Source organism: Peromyscus maniculatus, chromosome 1 (genome assembly GCF_049852395.1).
Source record: "Peromyscus maniculatus bairdii isolate BWxNUB_F1_BW_parent chromosome 1, HU_Pman_BW_mat_3.1, whole genome shotgun sequence".
NCBI classification, from domain to species: domain Eukaryota; kingdom Metazoa; phylum Chordata; class Mammalia; order Rodentia; family Cricetidae; genus Peromyscus; species Peromyscus maniculatus.
Genome location: NC_134852.1, coordinates 157788482 through 157812086, shown reverse-complemented (window position 1 = coordinate 157812086; position 23605 = coordinate 157788482). Strand labels below are relative to the sequence as shown.

Sequence of the window (23605 nt, the reverse complement as noted above, 5' to 3'; positions counted from 1 at the left end):
TCCAGGCATGCCGGGATACCGCGGGCGGGTCTCCATAGCAACCGGCCCACAGTCTCCCAGGCCTCCAGCCTGCCCTAGCTTTTGTGGTCTGTGCCCTTGGGTCCACTGCGGATACCGTGATGCTCCTGCCCACAAGCCTTCAACTCAGGAGAGTAACAGAGCCATCCGTGGGTCTGAACACTCGTTTATTTACACACTGTCATACGAAGGCAAATGCACGGCCCGACGTACTGGAGGGCACAGAGCTGAGACTTCAACCCCCGGGACCCACAGACCCTTCCCTCTCGGAGGGCGAAGGCTTGAGAGAACCAGGAGGCTTACATTCTACCCAGTCTGAGCGCTACATTCTGTTTTCATCTTTCTTTGCAAAAGGCTCATTTTTATTAAGTACTCAGGATTCTCAGATTTATTCCATTCATACTTTTTTGCTCTGCTGCTATCCACCCAACATTGTTAATAATAACAATATAATAATAACAATAGTAACACTGTAATAATATTAATAATACTTCACATTTGTACGAAGCTTACAGGATGTTTTCACATACAGCCTCTCATCTGAGCCAACAGTTCTGTGAGGTAGGTAGTTTCACCTCCCTTTTTACAGACGGGGCAATGGAGGCTCAGAGAGGTAACAGGATTTGTTCAAGGACACACAGCTAGTTAGTGGTAAAGCTAAGACTTGATCCCAGCACCCCATAGTCAAGTCCAGTGTTTCAAAACCACAGCTACCTCTGTAAAGTGGAGGGATGTTTCTTACCCCAGTCTGGCCTGAGGAGCCAGATGCTGAAAATTCTTAGACCAGGGGAAGAAAGAACTCAGCATCGATGGGGAGAGTTGGGGTACTTAGCCTTCAACTCTTGTTTGAACTGGCGGTAAAGGATCTTATTGCGCTGGTTTTCAGCCTCCTTTTGGGGATGGAACTTCAATGCTTCTTTGAAGCCCTTATGAACCAGAAAACCTTCATTCAGCACCTCAAAATTAAATCCTGCCACGTGCAGCTCACAGGCCTGGAGAGAGAGAGAGAGAGAGAGAGAGAGAGAGAGAGAGAGAGAGAGAGAGAGAGAATAATTTAATGACATCCCCAGGGCTCAAGTAGTCATCCCTAAAGCTTCACTCCCCCCCCCGCCCCCGGGAATTCTACACTATCCGACCACCACTTTCCTCTTGTTTCATTGCCTCCTTTCTATCAATGGCCACCCCATCCCTGACACACCTCCAGCCCCAGTCCCACCTGCCCTCTCCCTTTTAGGCACCTGGCTGATTCGATTGAAGCCGTATTGCCGAAAGCGCTCATCAAAGGTGGGCACCTTTCCTCCGGCCACATAAAATGGTTCCCAGGGGTCCCGCCAGGGCACCACGTAGGCAGGTCTCAGCAAGCTTTCTTCTGGCAGGTTGACCCAGCGGGAGTAGTTGGTGGGCGCATGGCAAGGCGTGCACAGCCCATAATAGAAGGGCCGGACTTCGCCCACCTGATAGAGCTGCACTAGCTCGTTCTTGTTCATCGGCATCCGGCGTGCTCGGCGGATTTCAAACGCAGGCACCACCAGGGCCATGCCATCCCAGTGGTTACTCTGATCCAACATTTCCCTTAGGCCCCTCCACAGCCCCTCGCTGGGCACCATGTCCACATCAATCACCAGGGCATAGTTGGCCTCTTCTCGAGCCAGATTCCGTAACAGGTTATTGGGGTAGGAGATGTTGGTGCCCAGTGCGTAATTAATCCCGGGCTGGGCCACCCTGGCTAGCTTGTCAAAGACCTCCTGGCATGACCGCAGCAGGGCAAACTCCCCAGGCTCCCGGGGGTCGGGCACGGCGGCCTCATAACGCGAGGGGCACACGAGGTGCATGGCAACCCTAGCACGCATCTCAGGGCAGTGGCTACTCAGCGCGTAGGCCAGCACCGTGGCCAGCTGTGCCTCCTCTCTGGTGGCCGCGAACACTGATACGGACAGTGGGCCCTCCCAGCGCTCCAGAAGTCCGGACAGGTGCAGCAGGTTGTCCACGCTGGCATGCGTGGCTAAGATGACATCGTTGGGGTCCATGGTGGTCTTCAGTAGACCCCTGTAGACGCGATAATCGCCGCTGGCATCCAGAACGCCTCCGGAGGCCAGCGCGGCGCGGAGTTGAGACTTTACCTGGTCCACGGATCGCGGGGACGGCGGGAAGAACTCGAAATACTGTTCCTGCTCCTCCTGCCCGTGCAGTCCCGAGAGCAGCGATAGGTAGAGCAGCTGCAGCATTGCCACCAACATGAGAGCGGCCAGCAGCAGCTGGTAGAAGGCGCATCGGATGGCGTAGGACATTTGCATGGCTCTCGGGGCTCCCGGCGCGAAGCGGGGACCACCGGGCCGTAGCCTCTGCCAACCTCCGCAAGCCCAGATTTACCGCAGCCTGCCGAGCGCCGCCGAGGCCAACCGAGGCCAGCCGAGCCCAGCGCTCAGCCCCGCCCTCCGTCCGCTTGCAGCGATCTAGGTGCGTGCCAGCTCGCCCTCTGTGAGAGAGGAGGAGCTACTGCAGCGGTCGCTGTTCGGCGCGCGCTTTGCAAACGCCGAACTTAACCGCGGTCACGTCGTGCGGCCGCGGACCCCTGGACGCGCACTTCTCCCTTGGGATCGGGACGCAGACCCCTTGACCAAGCGCGTCCTGACACTGCAGTGCGTCGGCGGCACCGCGGGGAGGGGAGCCCGTGCAGAGCTCAGCTGCAGCTCAGTCACTGATGGCGCGGTTCCCGGCTGAAGCCCTCGGAGAGGAAATTTTAAAAAACCTCTTTGTCACGCTGTTTCTTGTTTCTCTGAACTTTTCCAGGTGGGTGATAGGGACGTGGATGGAAGCGTGCCTAAGGTACGTATGAGATGAGAGATATGGGAATGTGGAAAGGGGTATTGCGTGTGGGACGAGGTGGCCGAGTGGTTAAGGCGATGGACTGCTAATCCATTGTGCTTTGCACGCGTGGGTTCGAATCCCATCCTCGTCGGTCCTGTTTTATAGGGAGAAGGCTTCTTAATTTTCCACATCCTGCCTGTCCTGGACAGTGAAGTGAAGAAATCTAGGGTCCGATTCCGTGTTCTCTACCGAATTTGCCCACCGACCGTGTTTCTGGTCAATTCGTATTTCCAGCTTTCTGAATGTGCCATGGAATTGGTCAAGACTCCCCTTTTCTTTCTCCTAAGAACCACAGCGCAGGGGTGGTTACCATCCAAGACTGGTACCCGGACACCTCGCCTGAGGTTGTCTGCGGGGGGATGTAGTGTCTGATTGTTTAAATAACTACTTTTTCCGCGCTACTGTTTCCTCTCACTTACCCCAGGATGGAAACATCTTATCTACACACAGTTGTCCCCAAACACACATCAAAGCAGAAGGCTTGTCCAACACCAGCCACTGCACACTGAAGGCACTTAGTGTTTGTGGATGAAGGGAACCATGAAATCTTTAGCAGAAGTGTGGGGGAAGGGCGGGCACTTCAGCTGCTTCATCAATCATACTTTATAAACACTTGACTCTTTTGTTTCCTTAGGACAGAACACTGTGAGTCTTGGTAAGGAGCACTGGGGCAGGCTGGGGAGAGCATTGAGTGAGAGCGTTGGCTGGGGTGGGTAGGGGGTTTCCGCAGACTGTAGGGTTCCAAACATTCGGGAGACCTCTATTTCACAGATTGGTACCATAGTACTCGGGAGTGCCAGCTTTCTGCCAAGGCTGTGCTGGGCACTGAGGCAGGGGACCCTGCACATACAGGTTCTGTCCTTTTCACTGAAGATAGGCTTCAGGAGAAAGGGGGACGTTCAGAACTTTCAACACAGGTTTTGTAGACACGGAGCTCAGAAATCAGACTTGGGGGCACCGTGAGGGTTTTGTTTTGTTTTTCGAGACAGGGTTTCTCTGTGTAGCTTTGGCTGTCCTAGGACTCACCCTGTAGACCAGGCTGGCCTCAAACTCGAGATTTGCCTGCCTCTGTTTTTAACTTCGTTTTCTTCACAAACAGAACTCTTAGAATAATAAACTTTGCAAAATAAATACTATTAAAATAGAGCTTCACAAAATATTGTATACAAAGGAAACCTCTGGCGGCTTCTGTGTGCTGAGAAGAGGCTACAGGGAAGGGAATGAGATGAGAATGTGGTGGAGTAGGCACTGGCTGCAGCTCTGCTCTGGGTAACCCCTGTTTTATTTTATTATTATTTTAAAGAGTAGCTCACTAGTGTAGTCCAGGATGGGCTTGAACTTGTGAACCTCCTGCCACCACCACCTCTGGAGTGCTGGGATCAGAGGTTTGCACCAGCACATCTGGCTGCTTTATTATTATTATTTTACTGTTTGTGTTTTTGAGATAGAGGTTTTCTTTTTGTGGTTTGTTTGTTGGTTTGTATTGAGACAGGGTCTCTCTGTGTAGCTCTGGCTGTCCTGGAGCTCACTCTAGACCAGGCTGACTTCCAACTCACGGAGATTCCCCCTGCCTCTGCCTCCAGGGTGCTAGCATTCAAGGTAAGCACTACGTCTGACCTGAGATAGTCTTAGTATGGAACCTAAGGCTGCCTCCACATTGACTCTCTTGCCGTGTGTTCTCCGGTGCTGGGGTTACAGGCAGGCACACCATGTCTGGCTCGAAATCTGTCTTAAATTTTGAAAGATGTCGTCCACATTCCCACCGGTAACCTTTTTAAATTTTGAAAGATGTCGTCCATGTTCCCACTGGTAACCTTTTGTCCAGAGAGGCAGCATGGCTTCTCACTCTGTGTTGAAGCTTGTCTTCAGCAGCAACAAAGCCTTACAACCCTGCCTCAGCCTTCATTCCCCACTCTAGCGACCTGCTGGGGCAAGAGCTTAGGGTCTTCTCAGGCTGCTTCTGAACAGGCACCTCGCCACGTGTGTGCATGACTTTTACATTCCTGGATATTTGAGGGAGTTTTTCAGTCTGCCACCAAAGTCCCTTCCAGCTCTTCCTGACAAACTTTGAGCTGTTGTTTGCCTCACTGTAGTCTTTACGAGACAGGAATGGGGCATTGGTTTTCCCATTGTGTCTTAGAGAGCTGCCCTTGACTAGAGCCTTTCCCTGGTGAGATTTCCTAGTTAGGGAAACACAGACCCGTGCTTGGCATCAGTCCCTTGGGTGGGTTCCTAGACAATTAAAACATAAAGAGTTCTTTTAGAACAAAGTCTGCTCCCCCTCCTAGGAGCCAGTGACCTGGGTCCTCACAGCCACCACTGCGTGAGGTGATTTTCTGTCGTTATAGCCAAACCCCTGAGGTCAACCTCATACCGGGAAGAGTTCATTTTGGCCCAAGGTCTCAGAAGTTCCTTGGTCATTTGGCCCCATCCCTTTGGACCTGAAAACATCAGAGGTGCTTGCGATGAGGTAAATCTGCTGTTGTTTGACAGGAAGGAAGCAAAAAGGAAGGCTGGAGTCCCAGGATCCCTTTGGAAGAAATATGACCTAACTTCCTCCCAACAGATTCACCACCTCTGACAGCACTACAGGCTTGAAGCCCAGCACCCAGAGGCAGGGCAGAGGCAGAAGCTGAGGCAGGGCGAGTTCCAGGGTAGCCTGGGCTACACTGTGAGACCCTGTCTCAAAAAACAAAAACAAAGACTCAACACACGATCTTGGAAATATTTAAGACCCAAACTGAAACAGCCACCCACCAACTGCAGGAGGGGATGGGACAAGGACAGGTAAAATACTACAAAGGTTTGCTATCACTTTTAGTTTCCTTAAACTTTTGCCAGAAAAAAATAACTTGTTTCTTTTATTATTTATTGACAAAAGTCCTTAAAACTTAAAACATAACAAACAAACACAAAACAGTGTGGGCACCTGCCACCGAGCTTGATGACCTGCGTTTGATTCCTGGAACCCACATGGTGGAAGGAGAGAACTGCTTCCAGAAGTTTTCCTCTGACTTCCATGTGCATTCTGTGACATGTGTGTGGCCGCACCCACACACATACACAACAACTACATAGAAAGCAAAAACTCAAACCCATAAGCAGAACAGAAAGTTGAAAAAAATAAACATGAGTCAGCATTGCTCCTTGCTAAAACCTGTCTCTGTCTCTACTCTGTGTATGTGTGTGTATATATGTGCATCTGTGTGTGTGCAGGCATGTGTGCAGGTATGTGTGTGTACATGTGTGTATACGTACATGTGTATATGTATGTGTATGTGCATATGTATAGGTGTGTGTGCATATGTGTGTGTTTGTGTGTATATGTGTATGTATCTGCAGGCGTGTGTGTGTGTCTGTGTGTGTGTGCGCGCGCGCGTGCCCATGCAGATGTGTATGAGTGTGTATATGCGTGTAGGCCAGGGATTGACTCCAGGTATTGTTCCCTGTCGCTCTCCACATTATTTTCAAGACAGGATCTCTCACTGAACCTGGAGCTCACCAATGTGGCTAGACTGGATGGTGGACCTGGGATCTGTGCCCCTCCATGCTGGGATTACCGGCAAGCACTGACTTGCCTGGCTTTATCACAGGTGCTGGGATCCGAAGTCAAGACCTCATGCTTCCCCAGTGAGCGCTTTACCCACCGAGGTATCTTCTCCAACCTAAAACAGTTTTCTTAAAGTTTACTTCTGACCTTTCTTGTCCTTTGGTGCCTTCGTTCCACTGTCCAGGAAGTCCACAACGGCAGACCAACCTGGGGTTCAGTCATACAAAGCCTTCTTCAAAGAGCATGGCTGTCTGACTGGGCGCCGTGGGGCACACCTTTAGTCCCAGCACTTGGGAGACAGAGCCAGGGGGATCTCTTGGGAGTTTGAGGCCAGCCTGGTCTACAGAGTGAGTTTTCAGGACAGCCAGGGTTACATCATAGAGAGACCTTGTTTCAACAGAACAAAACAAAACAGCATGGCGGTATCAGGACTCGGGGCAATTAGCACCTGCAGATTCATCTGTCAACTGTCTCAGTTTCAACAGCTCAGTCCCAGCTTCTGCCACCTCCAGAGCTCCCCTGAAGAAGTCACGGGGCAGCAGCAGCTCAGTCAGCTCCCTGGGCTGCCCTTAACACAGTCCTGTTCCTTCTAGGCTCTTCCCTCGGAGGAATGCACTGCTGGTCACGGCTTCCGTTGCTCTGGAGAACTTCAGTTAACGCTGTAAAACAGGGCTGAAAGGGGAGAAGCTTGACCAAGTCTTTAGAGCAAAAGGAAATATAAATCCAGTCAGGTGACCTCAGTCAACCATGATTTTGTTGAGAAACCCTGAGAAAGAACCAGGCGCCATCCAGGTCCATCCTACAGTCTCATGGCAGCAGCTACACTACAGAGAAATGCCCTGTTCTGTCATGCACTGACGTCCCTCACCTATTCCTTATAATAATCTGATCGCCTCAAGGTGTCGCCTCCATGTAATGGTATTATGTGATGTTTTGTTTGTGTTCTGACAAATAAAGCTTTCCTGGAGATCAGAGGACAGAGCTAGCCACTAGGCAACCATAGAGGGCAGGCCGTGGTGGCACACACCTTTAATCCCAGCCAGCACTTGGGAGGAGGAAGGAGGAAGATCAGGAGTTCAAGGCCACCCTGGGCTACACGAGATTGAACCAGTCTAAAAGAGAAACCGAGTGGTGGTGGCTCCCGCCTTTAATCCCAGCACTAGGGAGGTGGAGACAGGAATATAAAGCAGATGGAGATAGGATCTCACGCCCATTCGGTCTGAGGATTTGCAGAGACAGGATCTTCCCCATTCAGCCTAAGCACTGGGAGAGGTAAGAAGTTTTTGCGGCTGGCTGCTCTGCTTCTCTGATCTTTCAGCTTTCACCCTAATATCTGACTCTGGGTTTTCATCTGTTAAGACTAATTAGGATCATGCTTCAGATGGGGCTACATTGTCCCTAGAGGCAAGAGCTGGTTGGTTCTTTCCACCAGGGAAGCTGGACTAGACCTTAGCATAAGGGCCTCTGGCTAGCTAATGGGTGACTGCTCATTACTCAAAACTCAGCTCAAGGGCTGGCGAGCTGGCTCAGTAGTTAAGAGCACGGGCTGCTCTTCCAGAGGACTCAGGTTTGACTTCCAGCACCCACATGATGGTCACAGCCATTACTCCAGTTCCAGGGGATCTGGCATGATGCCCTTTTCTGACTTCTGAGGGCACCAGGCACACGTGTGGTACACAGACATAGATGCAGGCAAAACACCCACACTGTGAGACCAAAACGAGCCATCTTAGAAAAAAGACCAAAATGCTTTCACCCAAAAACTAAGGCCTAGGATTTCTCCTTCTAGGAATAGGCCAATGGTTACTGAAACCAGTCAGTCCAGATTCCAGAAACCAGGAAGTGTAAAAGTACAGAGTCACAAGGTAGTCACGAATAATGACAGCCTATAGAATGTTCCAACCCTGGTTTCCAGGGTAACTGACCATAAAAGTGTCCCCAACTGAGGGCAGCCAATGAGAAATGGTGGCGGGCAACCGCTCCCTTAGAAGTAAGATTAAGCCATGATTTCTAGAAAGCCCCTAGAAGCGAGCCAATCAGAATTGTACCTGTACTAGCACCCCTAAATGATGTAACCTTGTGATTTTTTCCTTTAAAAACAGCTTGCAGGCAGGCAGGCACTTCCTTCACCCTCCACTGCGTTGGATGTATTGGACGAAGTCCCTGCCTAGGCTTGTATTGTATATCCAGAACTAAACCTTGCTTTTGCATTCCGGCATGCTCGTCTTTGGTGGTCTCTCTGGGGGTCACGATCTGGGCACAACACATACACCGCCTTGGCCTAGTGACTCCAGCTAGACCAAGGCTTCAACGCCACCAAAGTAGAAAGTGAGGCTGTGGTGGATGGCCAGGGAAGGAGATCACAGATTTGCAGGTGTCAAAGACTTCTCTGTTGTTTTTGCTATTATTGTTCATTTGTGGTTTATTTTTAGATTGATTGATTGGTTTTTCGAGACAAGGTTTCTCTGTGTAGCTTTGGAGCCTGTCCTGGAACTCACTCTGTAGACCAGGCTGGCCTCGAACTCACAAAGATCCGCCTGCCTCTGCCTCCTGAGTGCTGGGATTAAAGGTGTGCGCCACCACCGCCCGGCTGTTGTTGTTTTTAAAATCCACCTTCTAACCATTTTGACCTATTATTTTGTGTGTGTATATGCCTGCGTGTATGTCTGTGCATTACATGTAGGAGTCAGAAGAAGGTGTCAGGTCCCCTGGAACTGAAGTTAACAGACAGTTACAAGCCATAATGTGGTACTGTGACTTGAACCTGAGTCCTCTGGAAGAATAGCCAGTGCTCTTAACCCATGAGCTGTCTCTCCAGCCCTATTTGTTTCTTTTTGAGACAAGGCCTCATGTAGTCCATGCTGGCCACAAACTCCCTATGTGGCCAGAGATGATCTTGAACTTCTGATCCTCCTGCCTGCATCCTCTGAGTGCTGGGATTACAGGCCTGTATCTCCCCCACTGCTAAGTGCTTCTCATTAGCAGAATTTTAACCAGTGCTACCCAGTCTCCTTATTAAAAGAGCCAGCACTTTGAGGGGCAAGACTGAGCTTCAAATGTCCGTGTCCCTCCCATTAAGCTGGCTCAGTCCTGTGGAGGGGCCCCAAAACAGCTTGACCACACAGCTGCCATGACAGGCCTAGGGGCCCAGACACAGCTTCTGTGACAGGCTTACTGGCAGGCAACACCCAGATCCAGGAAAAGCCTTAAGCTGACACCACCCAGGGATCCATTCAGGGGTGAGGAAGTACCTGACACCCCAAACATTCCAGCCATTAGATAAGGTGGCCAGATGTCCTTGAGTCTAGCACACACCTATTTTTTGTTTTACAGATACCCCTAGACAATTGTCAGCCAATCAGGGTCCTGGACCCTGGAAATCCCCTCACCCCAACCTCTGCTACGATAAAAACTCTGCCCCCACCTGAGCTCAGGGCTCTCTGCTCTCACTGTTTGTGTCAGACAGACAGAGGGACCAAGCTCTGGAGCTTGAAATAAAGGCTCTTTGCTTTTACATGCAGGATTCGGTCTCTGTGGTGATCTTTTGGGGGTCCCCGCAATCTGGGCATAGCAGTCCTTTCCACACTGATATCTCCAAGGGCTTGCTGATGTAACAGGCTGTTTCAAAGGAGAGAGTGTCTGATTGCCTCGGGCCTGTATCAGGGCCAAGGAGGTAGTGGGAGCAGGAGAGCGAGAATCAGGAAAGGGACAGACAGGTGCCACCCATCTGCTCAAGCATTTGTTTCCAGTGGAAAGCCAGCTTCCTTTGGGTGTGGTGGACTTGAGCCCCAGCATTTGGGAGACAGAAGCAGGCAGCTCTCTGAGTTCCAGTCCAGTCAGAGTTACCCAGTGAGACCCTTATCTCCAAAAACAGAGGGGAAGAATAGGGGCTGGAGAGATGGTTCTGTGGTTAAGAGCTCTGGCTGCTCTTGAACAGGACCCAGGTTCACTTCCCAGCACCCACATCTCAGCTCACAGGCACCTGTAACTCCAGTTTCAAGGGATCTGATGCTCTCCTGGCTTCTGTGGGCACCAGGCACACACATGATGCAGAGCCATACATGTAGGCAAATCACTCATACACATAAATTTTTAAATATATATATTTTAAAGCCAGCCTTCTCCTGGTCTGATGGAAAGTTGGGTGGGAAGATGGAAATTCAAGATGTGATATCAGGACATTTGCACCGTGAGTGTTCTTTTCTGGGACTGATCCTCCACTGCTCAGCCCAACTTGTGGCTTGCTCCAGGTGACAGTGGCCCCTGTGGGTTTTCTTAGACTGCCTGGCCTGTAAGTGGATGGAGGGGTACCTTCCTGGCCCCCTGGAGAGTCTGCCAGGCTGAGAGTTCTCTGAAGGAACTGGGATCTGGGACTATCAGAAGGTCTTTGCCAAGAGTCCTTGGGACTTCAGCTACTTTCCCAGGCTGGGTCCAAGGCCTGCCCGCCTCTGCTCTCTGCATCAGAGACCATACTCCTTAAGTTCCAAGCTCAGCACTTAGCCATGGGATGAAGCGGCGTCATATGAAACAACCACACTCTGCTCTGTTCCCCAGCTACAGGGACACTTGGCTGTGGTCTCTCTGCTTCTTGTCCCTGTGTCCCAAGTCACTGTCCACATACAGCTCTAACTATGACACTCCACTACGAAAGCCCTGTGACTGCTGTCCATTAACTGTAGGACAAAGCTCTAAAGGATCACTTACATAAAGCCAGGTCTTTACCTGGCCTGTCTTCTGCTATGCCCGCCTCATCCTCTCCCCTTCCCTCCCCTTCTCCTCTCGGCTCCTTTCAGAAAGTCCCCTTGTTTGTGTCGTCCACTCTCTGGCACCTCTGAAGGGAACACTCTTCTTCCCCTATTGCCCAGAAAACTCATGTTCATTCCTCCAAGTCCAGCTTAGGTAAGGCCAACCCTGACCTCCAGGTAGGGTCAGTGGCATCCTCTTCTAGAGTCTTGTACTGCATGCTTCTGCAGACCTTCACAAGCTGTATCATGGCTAGTTTCCCTCTCTCATGGCCTTGGATCATGAACCTCTTTGTTTCAGTCGCCAGACCAACCAGGGCAGGTATCTACAAACAATAGTCAAAGGAATAAACCTTTATTTGAGGTCTGCCTGGTGGCTTATTTCTGCTTCCAAAGTCAGAGCTTGCCTTCCCATCCTCTAAGATAGCAAAAGCCTGTGGCTTCTAAACAAGTGTCCTGTACTGGTTCAGTCTCTGGTACGTTATCAAAGACTAAAGGGGTCCAGCCCTTTATAGTCTTGTCCCAGAGTTCCAGAAGAGATGCTACCAGCGGCAAGAATTAATCTGGGGGATCTGAATGAATCTAAGTACACCGAGCTCTTTAGACCATTCACTTTATTCTTCTAAGTCCAAATCCATCTACACAGCTTCATTTCTGTTCTCATCCTTACCTCCTCTCTGTCCCTTCCTCTACTGTCCTCTCCTTGTCCTGTCTAAGTTCCTTCCATCTTCATCCTGCTCTAAGTTCAAAATCTCCCAGTGCTGTGGGGCACTGGTATAATATCCACTTACAAGCAGTAAGTGCACTTTGACAATGCAATGTGAAGCTTTCAGGGTCATAAAGAGAGGCGATAAGATCCACACAAAAGCAGGGATGGTCAGCTTCATTTACAACCCAAAAGGGGAGTGATTAAAGAAGGCGGGGTCAACTAAGGGCTAAAATTGGTTAATAGATCAAAAAAGGGAATTTATTGGCTCAAACTATATTCTTAGAAGTGGTTAGGTAAAATATTAGGAGTTTTAGGTCACTATAAGTCATGAGTAAAATAAAACTGCCTTTTTTCCTTTGGAGCCCAATCTATCCCAGTTTATCTGGGCTGTGCTGTTTTCGGGCAGGGTGGGGAAGTGCACTAGGCAGCCTGTGCCACAGCTTGATGTACCTGGTGTGTAAAAGCCCTTTTGTTCGGAGTTAATTGTTAAAGGGGGACTTGAGCTATGGGGAGAAAGGAGGGTTTAAGCTTAATTTGCACAAGGACAAAGTTTTGTACTTAATATCCGCCTAGCCTTGGCAGTTGTCTCAGTGTGGATATTTACCTTATTTCAGGATGCTAGCAGGAGGTCTGAATGCTTATATATCTGCAGTCTGTCCTAGGATGTTTGAGAAGTATCTCAGATAAAATGCTTTTGTCTGGAGATGGCCCTGGCCAGATACTTACTAATGGAGATCATTACAGAAAGGCACACAGTTGGGGGATGTTATCCAAATACCCCAAAGTGTATAGGGGAAATTGTGCCCAATGAATGATCAATCACACTGTTAGAAGTTCTTGGGAAAAGAATCAGATGGGAAAGCTACAATCACACACAAGAGATTCACTGCAGGAAACGGCTAATATTCAAAAGCCAATATCACCAATACTCCTTGGGTCTTGGCTTTATCCTCTGGAAGAGCCCTGCTCTTCCAGGTAATAGCTTTTGCCATTGCCAGCTGAATTCCTACTTCATATTTCTGTGGCATGCAGCAGTATGTGATGCGCTCCATGAATGTTCATAGAAGGTAGAAGTGAGGAAACCTTGTTGGGCAGAGCAGGCGGTACATGTGTACAAAGATGAAGTAGCCCTCTTCTGCATCCATCAGGGACCCTGGCTAGGTTGCTCAAGTCAATCTGAGCAATACTGGGAAAGAACAAGGGAGAGCTGGGCTCACGAGAAGGGATAGCGATAGTTAACTATTCAGCCAAGAGCTCTGCCCAGGAGCGGAGCCACTGCTTCCCACATTTTAGATTTTTTTTTTACTTTATGTGCATGAGTGTTTGCCTGCATACATGTATGTACACCACATGTGTGCCTGGTGCCCACAAGAGGGTGTTAGATCCCTTGGAACTGGGGTTGCAGCATTCCTAGCCACCATGAGTGCTGGAAATCAAACCTGGGTGATATAGAGCAGTGAAACCCCTGAGCCATCTCTCCAGAGCCTCATGCAGACCCATCTGGCCTACTCAGCTGTCACGAGGTCCAGAGAGCCAGAAGAGCAGTGCAAAAACCTCTACCCACCTCAGAATCTGCCACCCCAATGTGTCAAGCAGGTACAACCACCCCTACCCCACCTAGTTTACTGAAGCCGACAGCCGTCAGGACTTTAGAAGTCAACACTCCAGGAATCCATCATAAAAACGAACAGTTTTTATTGGTCTCGGGGACAGGGTCAGAGGGAAAAATGGGGTGAAGAGATGGTAGCAAGTGCCCAGGGCACCTGCCTGGAGACCTGCGAGGAAAGAAGCCAGTGGTGGGCTGGAGTCAGCACCTACAAGGAGGAGGCTGTGGCCTCCCTCTCCATTGACCGGTCACATGACGCCTCAGGGAGACACGATCCCCAGCCAGCTTGTTCTAAAGCTCTCACTGAGGCTTCTGTGAGTGTTGGCGAACTTTGCAAACTGTAGAGTGCAGTGCAGACACATGCAAGCCAGCTGCCCTTCTGTCAGACAGGCCCGTCTGGACTCTAGGGAGTACTGGCTACGGAAAACACTGTTGGAGGCTCAGGGGTCGGTCGCTCGAGCTTTCTCTTCCCCTCAACTTCCATGGCACCTCACGCCCTACCCATGGGCCTTGGGGAGTGCGGGGGATGGAAGCGTTGTTCTGGAGCTGGCCCAGTTCCCACTCTGAGCTGAGGTAGAGGCCATCAGGGTGTCCTCAGCAAGGCCTGCAGGTGGCTTTGCTCCCTCGGAGGTGGATGGACGGGTAAGTTCTGGTGGCAGGGAAGGCCCTGGTCCTGCACCCTTTCTCCCGATTCCTGCCTTCCAATATGCTCTTTCGTGCGTCTCAGTGAGGTCCATCCTTTTGTGTCCCGTTTCACTCCTGGGTGAGGAGCAGAATGACCACTGGTGTCTTCTTTCTCACCACATGCAATGTGGCTATGAGCCAAGGTAGTTTCTGACCCCTCCTGGCACCCACAGACCACGAGGCCCAGCGTAGCAGAGGTCCTTCCCTCGGCAAAGTCTCAGCTCCGGAAGCGGCGCTGAGAGGAAGGCTGTGGGAGCACTGATGAGGAGGGCTGTGGGGAGCACTGGTGGGCCTCAGAGTAGAGCCTTAAAGAGGAAGGAGAGGGAGGCCCCGCAGGACAGTCCCAGGGCCAGGAAGAAGGTCATGAGGGCTCCAGCCACCTCCCTCTCATGTGGCAGCACCTGCCTAGAACACACAGAAACAGAAGCTTATTTAGAGAAGGCCAGGCCTGACCTTAGGGACAGCTTCTGGGCTCTCTGCTGTGCCTCTGCACTGGGGCTCTAGTCTGGGTCAGACCCCACCCTCTGCCACTATACCCGGCCTTTCTCTGGGCTCCAGTTCCCGCCTCTGTAAAAGCTGACGAAAAAGAACATCTCTCTGGACCTTTAGGGTCCAACTTTATAGGGGTCTAGATCCCATCACTTTATTTCTCAACAGAGTGTCCCAGCGGGTTCTTCCTGTCATGCTGACTCTTCTCAGAGTCCCAGCTCTTCTGCCCCTGTCGAAAATAGCTGGGCTACCTAGACAGGTAACCTCCCCGGTTCCTAGCCTGGGGTGCGTGCCACAGTGAAGACCTGGCCCATAGGGTGGCACAGAGGTCTGAAGACAGCTACCTGGGGTTGATGGGCTCCCTCTGCAGATACGGGTCCCGCGAGCTAGGCCCTCCCCATCACCAGCACCCAACCCTTTGCTTCCCAGACCTGGGTGCCAGGCACATGGTGAGAGACACCAAGTAGCCGTTGGAAATGGCGAAGAGCAGCATAAACGTGATGAAGTAGGCGTCCTGCCTGAAGATGATGGGCAGCCGGGTGCGCTCGCGCACGTGACAGAGCATGAAGAGGGGCACGAACAGGAAGCGCAGGCACACCAGCAGGGGCAGCAGCCGGCTGTCCTCATCTGGCTGTGACAGAGGTTCAGGTGAGTGTGGGCCCTGCCGCGAGGGGGGCATGCCGCGCGCATGCAGACGCCCCCTGGAGCTGAAGTTATAGGCAACTGTGAGCAAAGTGACATGGTGCTGGGAACCAAACTCAGATCCTCTGGAAGAGCAGCCACTGCTCTTAACCATTGGGCTCTCTCTCCAGCCCCTGATCATTTCTTTATAAGAGGAGGATTTAGGCCAGGGGATGGTGGCGGCACACGCCTTTAATCCCAGCACTGGGGAGGCAGAGGAAGGCAAGGCAGGTCTATGGTCATCATGTATTGGTGCACCAGCATGTATTTCTCCAACCTGACCACAACTAGAACCTACTGGCCGTTCTCCCAGATGTGACTCCAAGCAAGTGGGAGGCTGGGTCTCTAGGTTATGTCCCCCCCTAGGCTGCTGCTACTTGTATTTGTTACTTTCCCGGGGAGCTTTCACATAAGGACACAATGCCCCGCTGACAGCAATCCCCTAACTAAGAATCACCTCCAATTTCCCACCAGCTACAAGAATCTTCACGCAGCAGAGTGCCAGGCTGGGGCTGGGGCTGGGGCATGGCACTCCACTAGATGTGGCGGCTTCTGCTTTGGAGGAACTCATTCCAGGGGCCAGTCACCTGCTGCCAGTGAGGGGGCTGTTCCAATGTCAGGTCAGGGGGACTACTGAAGGTCACCTTTCTATGTTCCTGTGGACCCTTTGGTCCTGGTACTTCCTAACCCTCGGGCTGGGTCAGTCCCAACAAGCTCACCCATAGGAAGTAGGAAGTCAGGCTCCGGCCCAGCCAGTCCATGACGTTAAAGAGCAGAAAGCAGCAGATGGGGTTGAAGAACTGACCTAGGGAAGAGACAGCCAGTCACCCCGATCCCCATCTGTCCCTTCCCTTCCCTCCCCAAGGCCTCCTTCACCCCAGCACTCACTCCACTTCCCAGGGCTGGTGGAGCTGGTCACCATGGCTGTGATGGCAGGAAAGACGGACAGGGTGACTGTGAAGACCAACACAAGGCACAGCGCCGTCAGCCAGATCTGGGAGCCGGAGGCAGGGTGTGAGTGGGCAGGGTAGTCCCGATCCTGCTGCCACAGCCCTACCCACTGCACCCCCAAGCCACTGTGACCCAGTGACATTAGGGGGTAAGCACTGAAACCCGGGGCTGGGGAAAATGGTTAGGAGCCATCTCTTAGCTGAACCTTCCGGAAGACAACGAACCTTCTGGAAGACAACAAAGACGGAAGGTTTCCCTGGCTTCTGTGGCTCGTCCAGATCCAGCTCCGACTCTGGCTCCTTCTCAAGGTCAAGATCCAGAGCTGGGTCTGCCTTCTGGGGGCTGATGGGAATCCCATTCTTCTCATCTAGGGGAGAGGGAAGGTTGAGGATCAGCCCCACGGCTCAAATTTCCAAAAAACGAGTAAATCCCAGTGGTGAAAAAAGTGTCTCTTTCCAGCCAAACTGCAGGAGAAGGGGATCAATGGCGTTACTAGCCGGCTTACTAATTTATTTGTTTATTTATCGCAGTGTTGAGGATTGGCCCATGGCTTCATGGGCTGTTAGACGTGTCACTGAATTACACCCCAGCACTTACATGGTTTTTGTTTTTGTTTTTTTGTTTGTTTTGTTTATTTTTGAAGATAGGATCTTTTTCTAGCCCAGGCTAGCCTAGAACTCTCTATTACCTAGACCTCTGACTTGCTATCCTGCCTATGTGCTAGGCCATGAGTTAAGCATTTTGGATGGGGTCTCTCATTGTTCTCTGCAATGAAAGAATGGCAGCTAAGCTGGGCGTGGCAGCAAATGCCTTTAGCTGCAGCACCCGGGAAGCAGAGGCAGACAGTCTGAGTCTGTGGCCGGCATGGCCTACACAGAAAGACCCTGTTGACAAAAACCAACAGTAACAAGAAAGAAAGGGAGCAATTCACTGATCCGCCCAAGGCTGTAGAGCCTACAGACTGTGGATCCAGAATGTTCTCTGCGGCTCTTCCCTTCTGCTCAAGAGGAAACAGGCCCACAGGGTAGCAGGGATGGCGTCCCTTCATGACCTGCCTCTGCTCACACGAGGCTCAAAGAGATGGGGCTGTCATGGCGACAGAAGGGACCGGTTCCGGGAGTCTACTCGGACTTGCTCTCTCTCCCACCTCCCCCGCGAGGTCCTGGGATTTACCAGCTTGGAGGAGCTCGGCTTTGGTCTCTAGCTCCTGAACTGGGGCCTGGGACAGCTTCTTGGACAGGTAGTAGCGGGCAAACTCCTGCAGAAGAATCAGCAAGTCAGGCCTGCCCAAGGCCTGTCTGTAACACACACACACACACACACACACACACACACACACACACACCCCGGCTGGGAGGCTGGGGTCCCTGTGGTGGTTTGAAAGAAAATGGCCCCTAAAGGGAGTGGCACTTGCTGAAGTGTGGCCTTGCTGGAGGAAGAGTCTCTCTGGGTGTGGGCTTTGCGGCCTCCTATGCTTAAGTTATGCCCAGTGTCACAGTTCACTTTCTTTATGCCTGGGGATCCAGATGTAGAACTCTCAGCTCCTTCTCCAGCCCCACGTCTGCCTGTGTGCTACCATGTCCCACCATGATGATGACGGACTAAACCTCTGAAACTGTAAGCCACCCCAATTAAATGTTTTCCTTTAGAAGAGTTGCGGTGGTCATGGTGTCTCCTCACAGCAACAGAAATCCTACCTAAGACTTGACTCCAGTCAACACCTCCTTTGGGGGGATAACTGAGGTCTCATCTCTCTCCCTTGGACTCTCCCAGGGCTTGCTTTCCCTAAGGTGGGGGTGTCTAGCCGAATGGCAGGCTTACCAGATGAGGCAGGCTAAGGTAACACACAATGGAGAGGAGGATGCCCACACAGGGGGTGATGAAGTACCCAAGGGCCGAGGTCTGGGCATCCACACCACCTGTGACAGAAACTTCAGCTGCAGAGGAGATGCAAGTCCCCCACGGTTTCCTCTAGTGTCGCGCGGTCAAAGGCCCAAGAGCCCTGTTCCTCTGTCTCCACCCCATAACCCTGGCATCTTCCTCCTGTCTCCTATCCCTTCTTCCCCAAGCCGTCGAGGCTACCCAGCCCTCCAGCCACCATGGGGACTCACTGGCCATGGACATGAGCATTGCAAGGGCCGCGAAGATGCCAGCCAGGCCCTGGCCGCTGAGGAAGAGGGTGCTGTAGGCGGAAGGCATGGTGCCCAGCTGCCCGAAGAGGCTGCCTTGAAGCACTGCACAGAAAGCTGGAGAGACAGGGGAGGAATCAGTCCTCCCAGGCAGCCTTGGAGGCATCTGAGGAAGCATCCATTAGGGGCATGGGAAACTCTGGTCCAGGCTGGGCAGTCTGCTAGAAATCCCCCATCTCCTGCTCTCTCTTGTTCATTTATTTATTTATTTGAGACAGGGTCTCACTATGTAGCTTTCGATAGCCAGGAAGTCCCTCTGTTAGACCAGGCTGGCCTCGAACTCACAGAGATCTACCTGCCTCTGACTCCCAAGTGCTAGGATTAAAGGCATGCACCACCATTACTCTTTTGAGATAACCATTGGTCTGTGAGACTTCTGACTACGGCCTGCTCCTAGGTCACTAAGGGTCTGAGACAATGACTTCCCTCTCTCTGGGATCAGTTTGTTTTTTTTTTGGGGGGGGGGGTGTGGATTTGGGTGATAATGGCATTGTCTTCCTTCACGGATCTGTTGGGCTGCTCCAGCACAAGGAAGAAGTGGGAGGGGGGGGGGGCGGAAAGGCAGATGCGCTTACAGTTGATGAACCAGACGGACGCCATGGTGATGGAAAAGAACAGCCCGGGGCTCAAGTCCACCTTCACCAATGCTGCCGTCAGGGCGAAGAGCAGTAGTATGGCCAGCAGGCTGCCCAGAATACGCACCACCTCAGGGATGCTGCTCAGAAGGGCAGAGGACATCAGACAGCCAGGCGGGGGAAGACGGCATGGGGCAGGGCAGTGGACAGGAGAAGCCAGGCAGCAGGAGGTGTGCCTGGCCGGCCTTTACGGCTCTCTCCACAGGGAGGCTGGGGTCCAGCAACTGGCGCTTACCACTGATACAGGAAGGAGTTGAGGAGCGTGAAGAGCAGGAGAGGCAGCTGGGAGAGCAGCGTCACCCAGTTGTTGAAGTTGTAAGTGTCTGTGGGACCGGTGTGGTTGGTGCTCGGGGTCTCAGCTGTGCCGTTGGCCCCTGCCAACCGCCCCTGGAAGTACTGCCAGATGGGAGACAGTGTAGAGTCAGGAACCACTTTCCCCTTCCCCACTCGGGCTGAAGCCTTGGGGCCTGGCTTTGCACTGTCCCCAGCACCTGGCACACAAGTGGAGCAGGATGGCTATGTGCTGAATTAAATGGCCGGATTCTGGGAATGAGTCCAAGGCCTTGCTACATGTCTGGGTCACATCTCCGCTTCAGTGTCCTGGCTCCAGCTCCACTCCCACACTCACAACAGCCTATGTTTAACCATCCCATGGGTACTTATTGAACACCTACTGTGTGCCAGGCCCCAGCTTAGGTGCTAAGCAACTACATCCTCTGGCACACACATGCATGCCACCACTCTTCTGCTTAGCTCCCCACGGCCTGCGAGGCAGATCTCATGTTTTAGGACTCTCGAAGCTGATCCCAGACTCCTTTGCATGAATTCCTTCTGCGCCATCCTGGTAAGCTCCAGGCTCTAGACACTTTTCTAAATAGGCTCTTCTTAGCCTGCACTCTGAATTCCCTCTCCCCACCCTCTGCCTGCTCAGTTCCCCATCTACAAATCTTTTATATGAAGCAGAAGTTATTTCTTCTGCGAGCGAACCTTTAGCACTCTGCTTCAGGCTGGCATGGAATGCCATGTTATATTATTAATAACTCTGGCCCTATGGCTCTCAAGTTCAGTAGCTGACTCATCTTTGGGTATCCAGGGTCAGCACTGACACAGGCACTCCACAGGCACCTGGAAAGTTGTCTCACTGAATAGAATATGTTTGAATAACCATGTCCCAAAGAAAACGCAAACTACACATTTTTGCCTTTCTATTTAAAAAAAATGCATGCAATGCCTGGTCCACAGTAGTTGCACACTAAATATTAGTTGAATAAATGCAATTCATGCAAAGAAAGGTAAAGGATTGGAAAATCCGCTTTTGGAGCGATTGGCCAGAAATAACGACAAAGAACATGGGCTGGTAGCTCCTTTGCTGGTTAGACTCCCTGTGTAGATGGCCCTGCCCCTCGGAGATCTGGACATTCCTAAAAGTTTGCCTAGCCAGGAGAAAGGCGGCTCCTTCTGTGAGGCTCAGTGCTTCGCTGACAAGGGAGACATAGAAGGCGTGGTGAGGAAAGCGGCTCGGGACCCGCAGTCCGAGGCCGATGGAGGTATGGACGTTTGTGGCCATGCGGTTGCTCACTGGCCGCCTGTCTCACCGGGATAGCGGTAATGAAGAAGTTCCAGGGGAGGAGGGTGCCCAGTCCCAGGATGAAGAAGCTGATCCCGACCAGGTGGTAGCTGCGGGGGGGATTAGTCAGAAGGTCACCCCGAGGACGCACGCCTGGGCCGCCCTAGCCGACTCCGAGGCCGCCCCTCGGTAAAATGGACTACAACCCCCATCACTCCCATTCAAGCAGTCAAGGGAATCGGCTGATGGGAATTGTAGTTCCCGTTGGTCTTGGAGTCTAGAAGCATCCAGACCAGCGGGAATTCACAGGCCTATGGCTATGGGTGCCCCGGTACGCACCACATGGGGTTCCCGCCTCACCTATCCCGAGGGGAGTCTTCTCGCGCCATGGCTGCCGCAGCCCAGTGCGCCGGCCCGGTGGGGGGCGGCTGCACCTGAGCCTATGCGGGGCTGGGTGGTCGAAGGACAGCGACGGGGGCCGGTCTTCCGGAATCCCAAGGTCGGGGCGCTGTAGGGAGTGTAAGGGTCCAGGCTGGGCTACCGCGAGGACCACGCTAGGCAGGCTCGAACCTCGGCTCCGCCCCCGGGGCGGGGACAAAGGACCATGCATCCCTCCCCCTTAGCGCTGGCTTTCCAGACTCCGCCCGGCAGGCAGCGGTGCTTAGGATTTGGGATCCGGTTTCCCGCCGCTTGACCTGTGCTGCTGGGTCTTACCGCCGCTCCTCCCCACAAGCTCCGGTCCTCTCTGTGGGCATCTGTCCAGGAATCTGGGGAGGGTGACAAGGACAGCGCCAGATGGAAGGGGTCCGTCGGTGGCTGGGTACAACCGAACTGGTTGCAGGTTCTTCCTCTTGGCACGCTCCGAGGTGAAGCCTCGCTTGCACCCCTTAAAGTTTGGAGCCCTCTGAGCTTGCTGCTACCCAGTCGGCAGCTTAGCGAGCAAGGCTGGCCGGCCAGGTAGGTGGGAGAAGCTGGTGTCACCTACTGTCGCAGAGGGTCCCGGCGAGATGCTCGGAGGAAGTTTCCCCAGAGGTCGAGGAGTTGGCCAGGTGTCTTTGCAGGCGGATATAAAACAAACGGGCCCTTTTCCTGGAGTACCTGGGTCCAGCTGGGCTTGAATAAAGGCTCTGGAGGGAACTGAGGCCCTGGAAGTGATTGATGCTCAGCTCCCTCCCGAGCAGTCACGCTGCGGCCACCACGGTGCATTCACTTTTCACTATTACCCCCACCCAGGGAAAACTTCGATGAGATTGCAAATTAGAGCCTTATAATTTATGCATGGGTGTGGTTTCTCTAGGATGAGGAAGTGAGACCTATTGTATATATAATTGTAAATATTATATATATATATAAAGTATATTTATCTGGGCTATTAAGACAGCTTTGAAGGGTAAGTAAGGGTGTTCCTGCCTAGCTTGATAACCTGAGTTCAAGCCTGAGGACCCCTATAATGGAAGGACTGAAGTGACTCCTGCAAATTGCCCTCTGCCCTCCCCACAAGCACGGTGGCACACTTGTACCATCCCCATGAATAAATGTAATGTGTGTCTGTGTATATATGTGTTTTAAAGAATATAGTTATTAGCTGAGCAGTGGTGGTGCACATCTTTAATTCCAGCATTTGGGAGACAGAGCCAGGCAGATCTCTGTGAGTCCAAGGCCAGCCTGGTCTATAGAGTGAGATCCAGGACAGGTACCAAAACTACACAGAGAAACCCTGTCTCAAAAAAGTGAAAAAGAAGCCAGGTGGTGGTGGTGCACGCCTTTAATCCCAGCACTCGGGAGGCAGAGCCAGGCGAACCTTTGTGAGTTCGAGTCCAGCCTGGTCTACAAAATGAGACCCAGGACAGGCTCCAAAGCTACACAGAGAAACCTGTCTTGAAAAAAACAAACAAACAAAAAAAAAATTGTGAGAAAGAAAGGAAAAACCAAAAGGAAAAGAAATTATTTTCAGGTGGTTTTTCCTATGCACCAGGCAGACTGTGTTTCTGCCCCTGCTTGGTTCATTGAAGGTGATCAATAAAGGATTAGATCATGGTGGTCTGCAGTTGACTCTGTGATGCTAGGAACTGAACCCAGAACCTGTGCATGTCAGGCAAACACTCTTCCCCTCCCCCCTCCTCCCCCAGACAGGGTTCTTCTGTGTAGCTTTGCTCCTTTCCTGGAACTTGCTCTGTAGCCCAGGCTGGCCTCGAACTCACAGAGATCCGCCTGGCTCTGTCTCCCGAGTACTGGGATCAGAGGCGTGCGCCGCCGCCGCCGCCGCCGCCGCCGCCGCCGCCGCCGCCGCCACCACCACCGCCCGGCCAGGCAAACACTCTTACCCCTGAGCTGCATTCATAGCCCTAGCTGGAGACTTTAGGCAGAAGAGAGACAGCATTCAATTACACGGGAAAAGACTACTCATGGGCTTTCTTTTCAGCCTTCCAACTGAGGCATCTGAATTCAGTTCCAACATGTTCCAACATCAAAGCCCCTTAATCCTCTCTGCACCCAGAACTGGCCTCAGGGCATCTCCTGGCACTTTTACATATCTACTTTTTGGGAGGCGGGGGAGGAGAGAGGATAGAGAGAGAGAGGGAGAGTTTCTCTATGTAACAGTCCTGGCTGTCCTGGAACTCAAGCTCCGTAGGCCTGCCTGGCCTTGAACTCAGAGATCCACCTGCCTCTGCCTCCTGAGTGCTGGGATTAAAGGCATGCACCATCACCACCTGGTTACAAATGCACTTTTTACTCATACTTATTTTAATAATTATTGTTGTTACTTGTGGTGATATATTGTGTACCCTAATAAACTTGCCTGAGGATCAGAGGACAGAGCCAGACACTAGATTAGACATAGAGCCAGGCAGTGGTGGCACACACCTTTAATCCTATCACCTGAGATCTCATGCCTTTGCTTGAGAAGCACACACG

General features: G+C 52.1%; 2 protein-coding genes and 1 non-coding gene across 3 annotated transcripts; 1 reads left to right on the top strand and 2 right to left on the bottom strand.

The window, feature by feature from the left end:
* Positions 1-168: 168 nt before the first annotated feature.
* B4gat1 (beta-1,4-glucuronyltransferase 1) lies at positions 169-2607 on the bottom strand. The gene is made up of 2 exons (XM_006980584.3): positions 1257-2607; positions 169-1010 (listed from the first exon to the last, which is right to left on the bottom strand). Exons 1-2 carry the CDS (start codon positions 2310-2312, stop codon positions 819-821), a joined length of 1248 nt encoding a protein of 415 aa, XP_006980646.1. The 5' UTR covers positions 2313-2607; the 3' UTR covers positions 169-818.
* A 288-nt stretch (positions 2608-2895) lies between these two features.
* On the top strand, positions 2896-2977 carry Trnas-gcu (transfer RNA serine (anticodon GCU)). The gene has a single exon. It is a non-coding gene; the product is annotated as a tRNA-Ser (tRNA).
* Positions 2978-13558: 10581 nt separating this feature from the next.
* On the bottom strand, positions 13559-21436 carry Slc29a2 (solute carrier family 29 member 2). The gene is made up of 12 exons (XM_006980583.4): positions 21050-21436; positions 20718-20799; positions 19358-19518; positions 19063-19202; positions 18410-18544; positions 18120-18217; positions 17472-17556; positions 16523-16665; positions 16236-16341; positions 16067-16152; positions 15098-15297; positions 13559-14582 (listed from the first exon to the last, which is right to left on the bottom strand). Exons 1-12 carry the CDS (start codon positions 21076-21078, stop codon positions 14471-14473), a joined length of 1377 nt encoding a protein of 458 aa, XP_006980645.2. The 5' UTR covers positions 21079-21436; the 3' UTR covers positions 13559-14470.
* Between the last annotated feature and the right edge of the window lie 2169 nt (positions 21437-23605).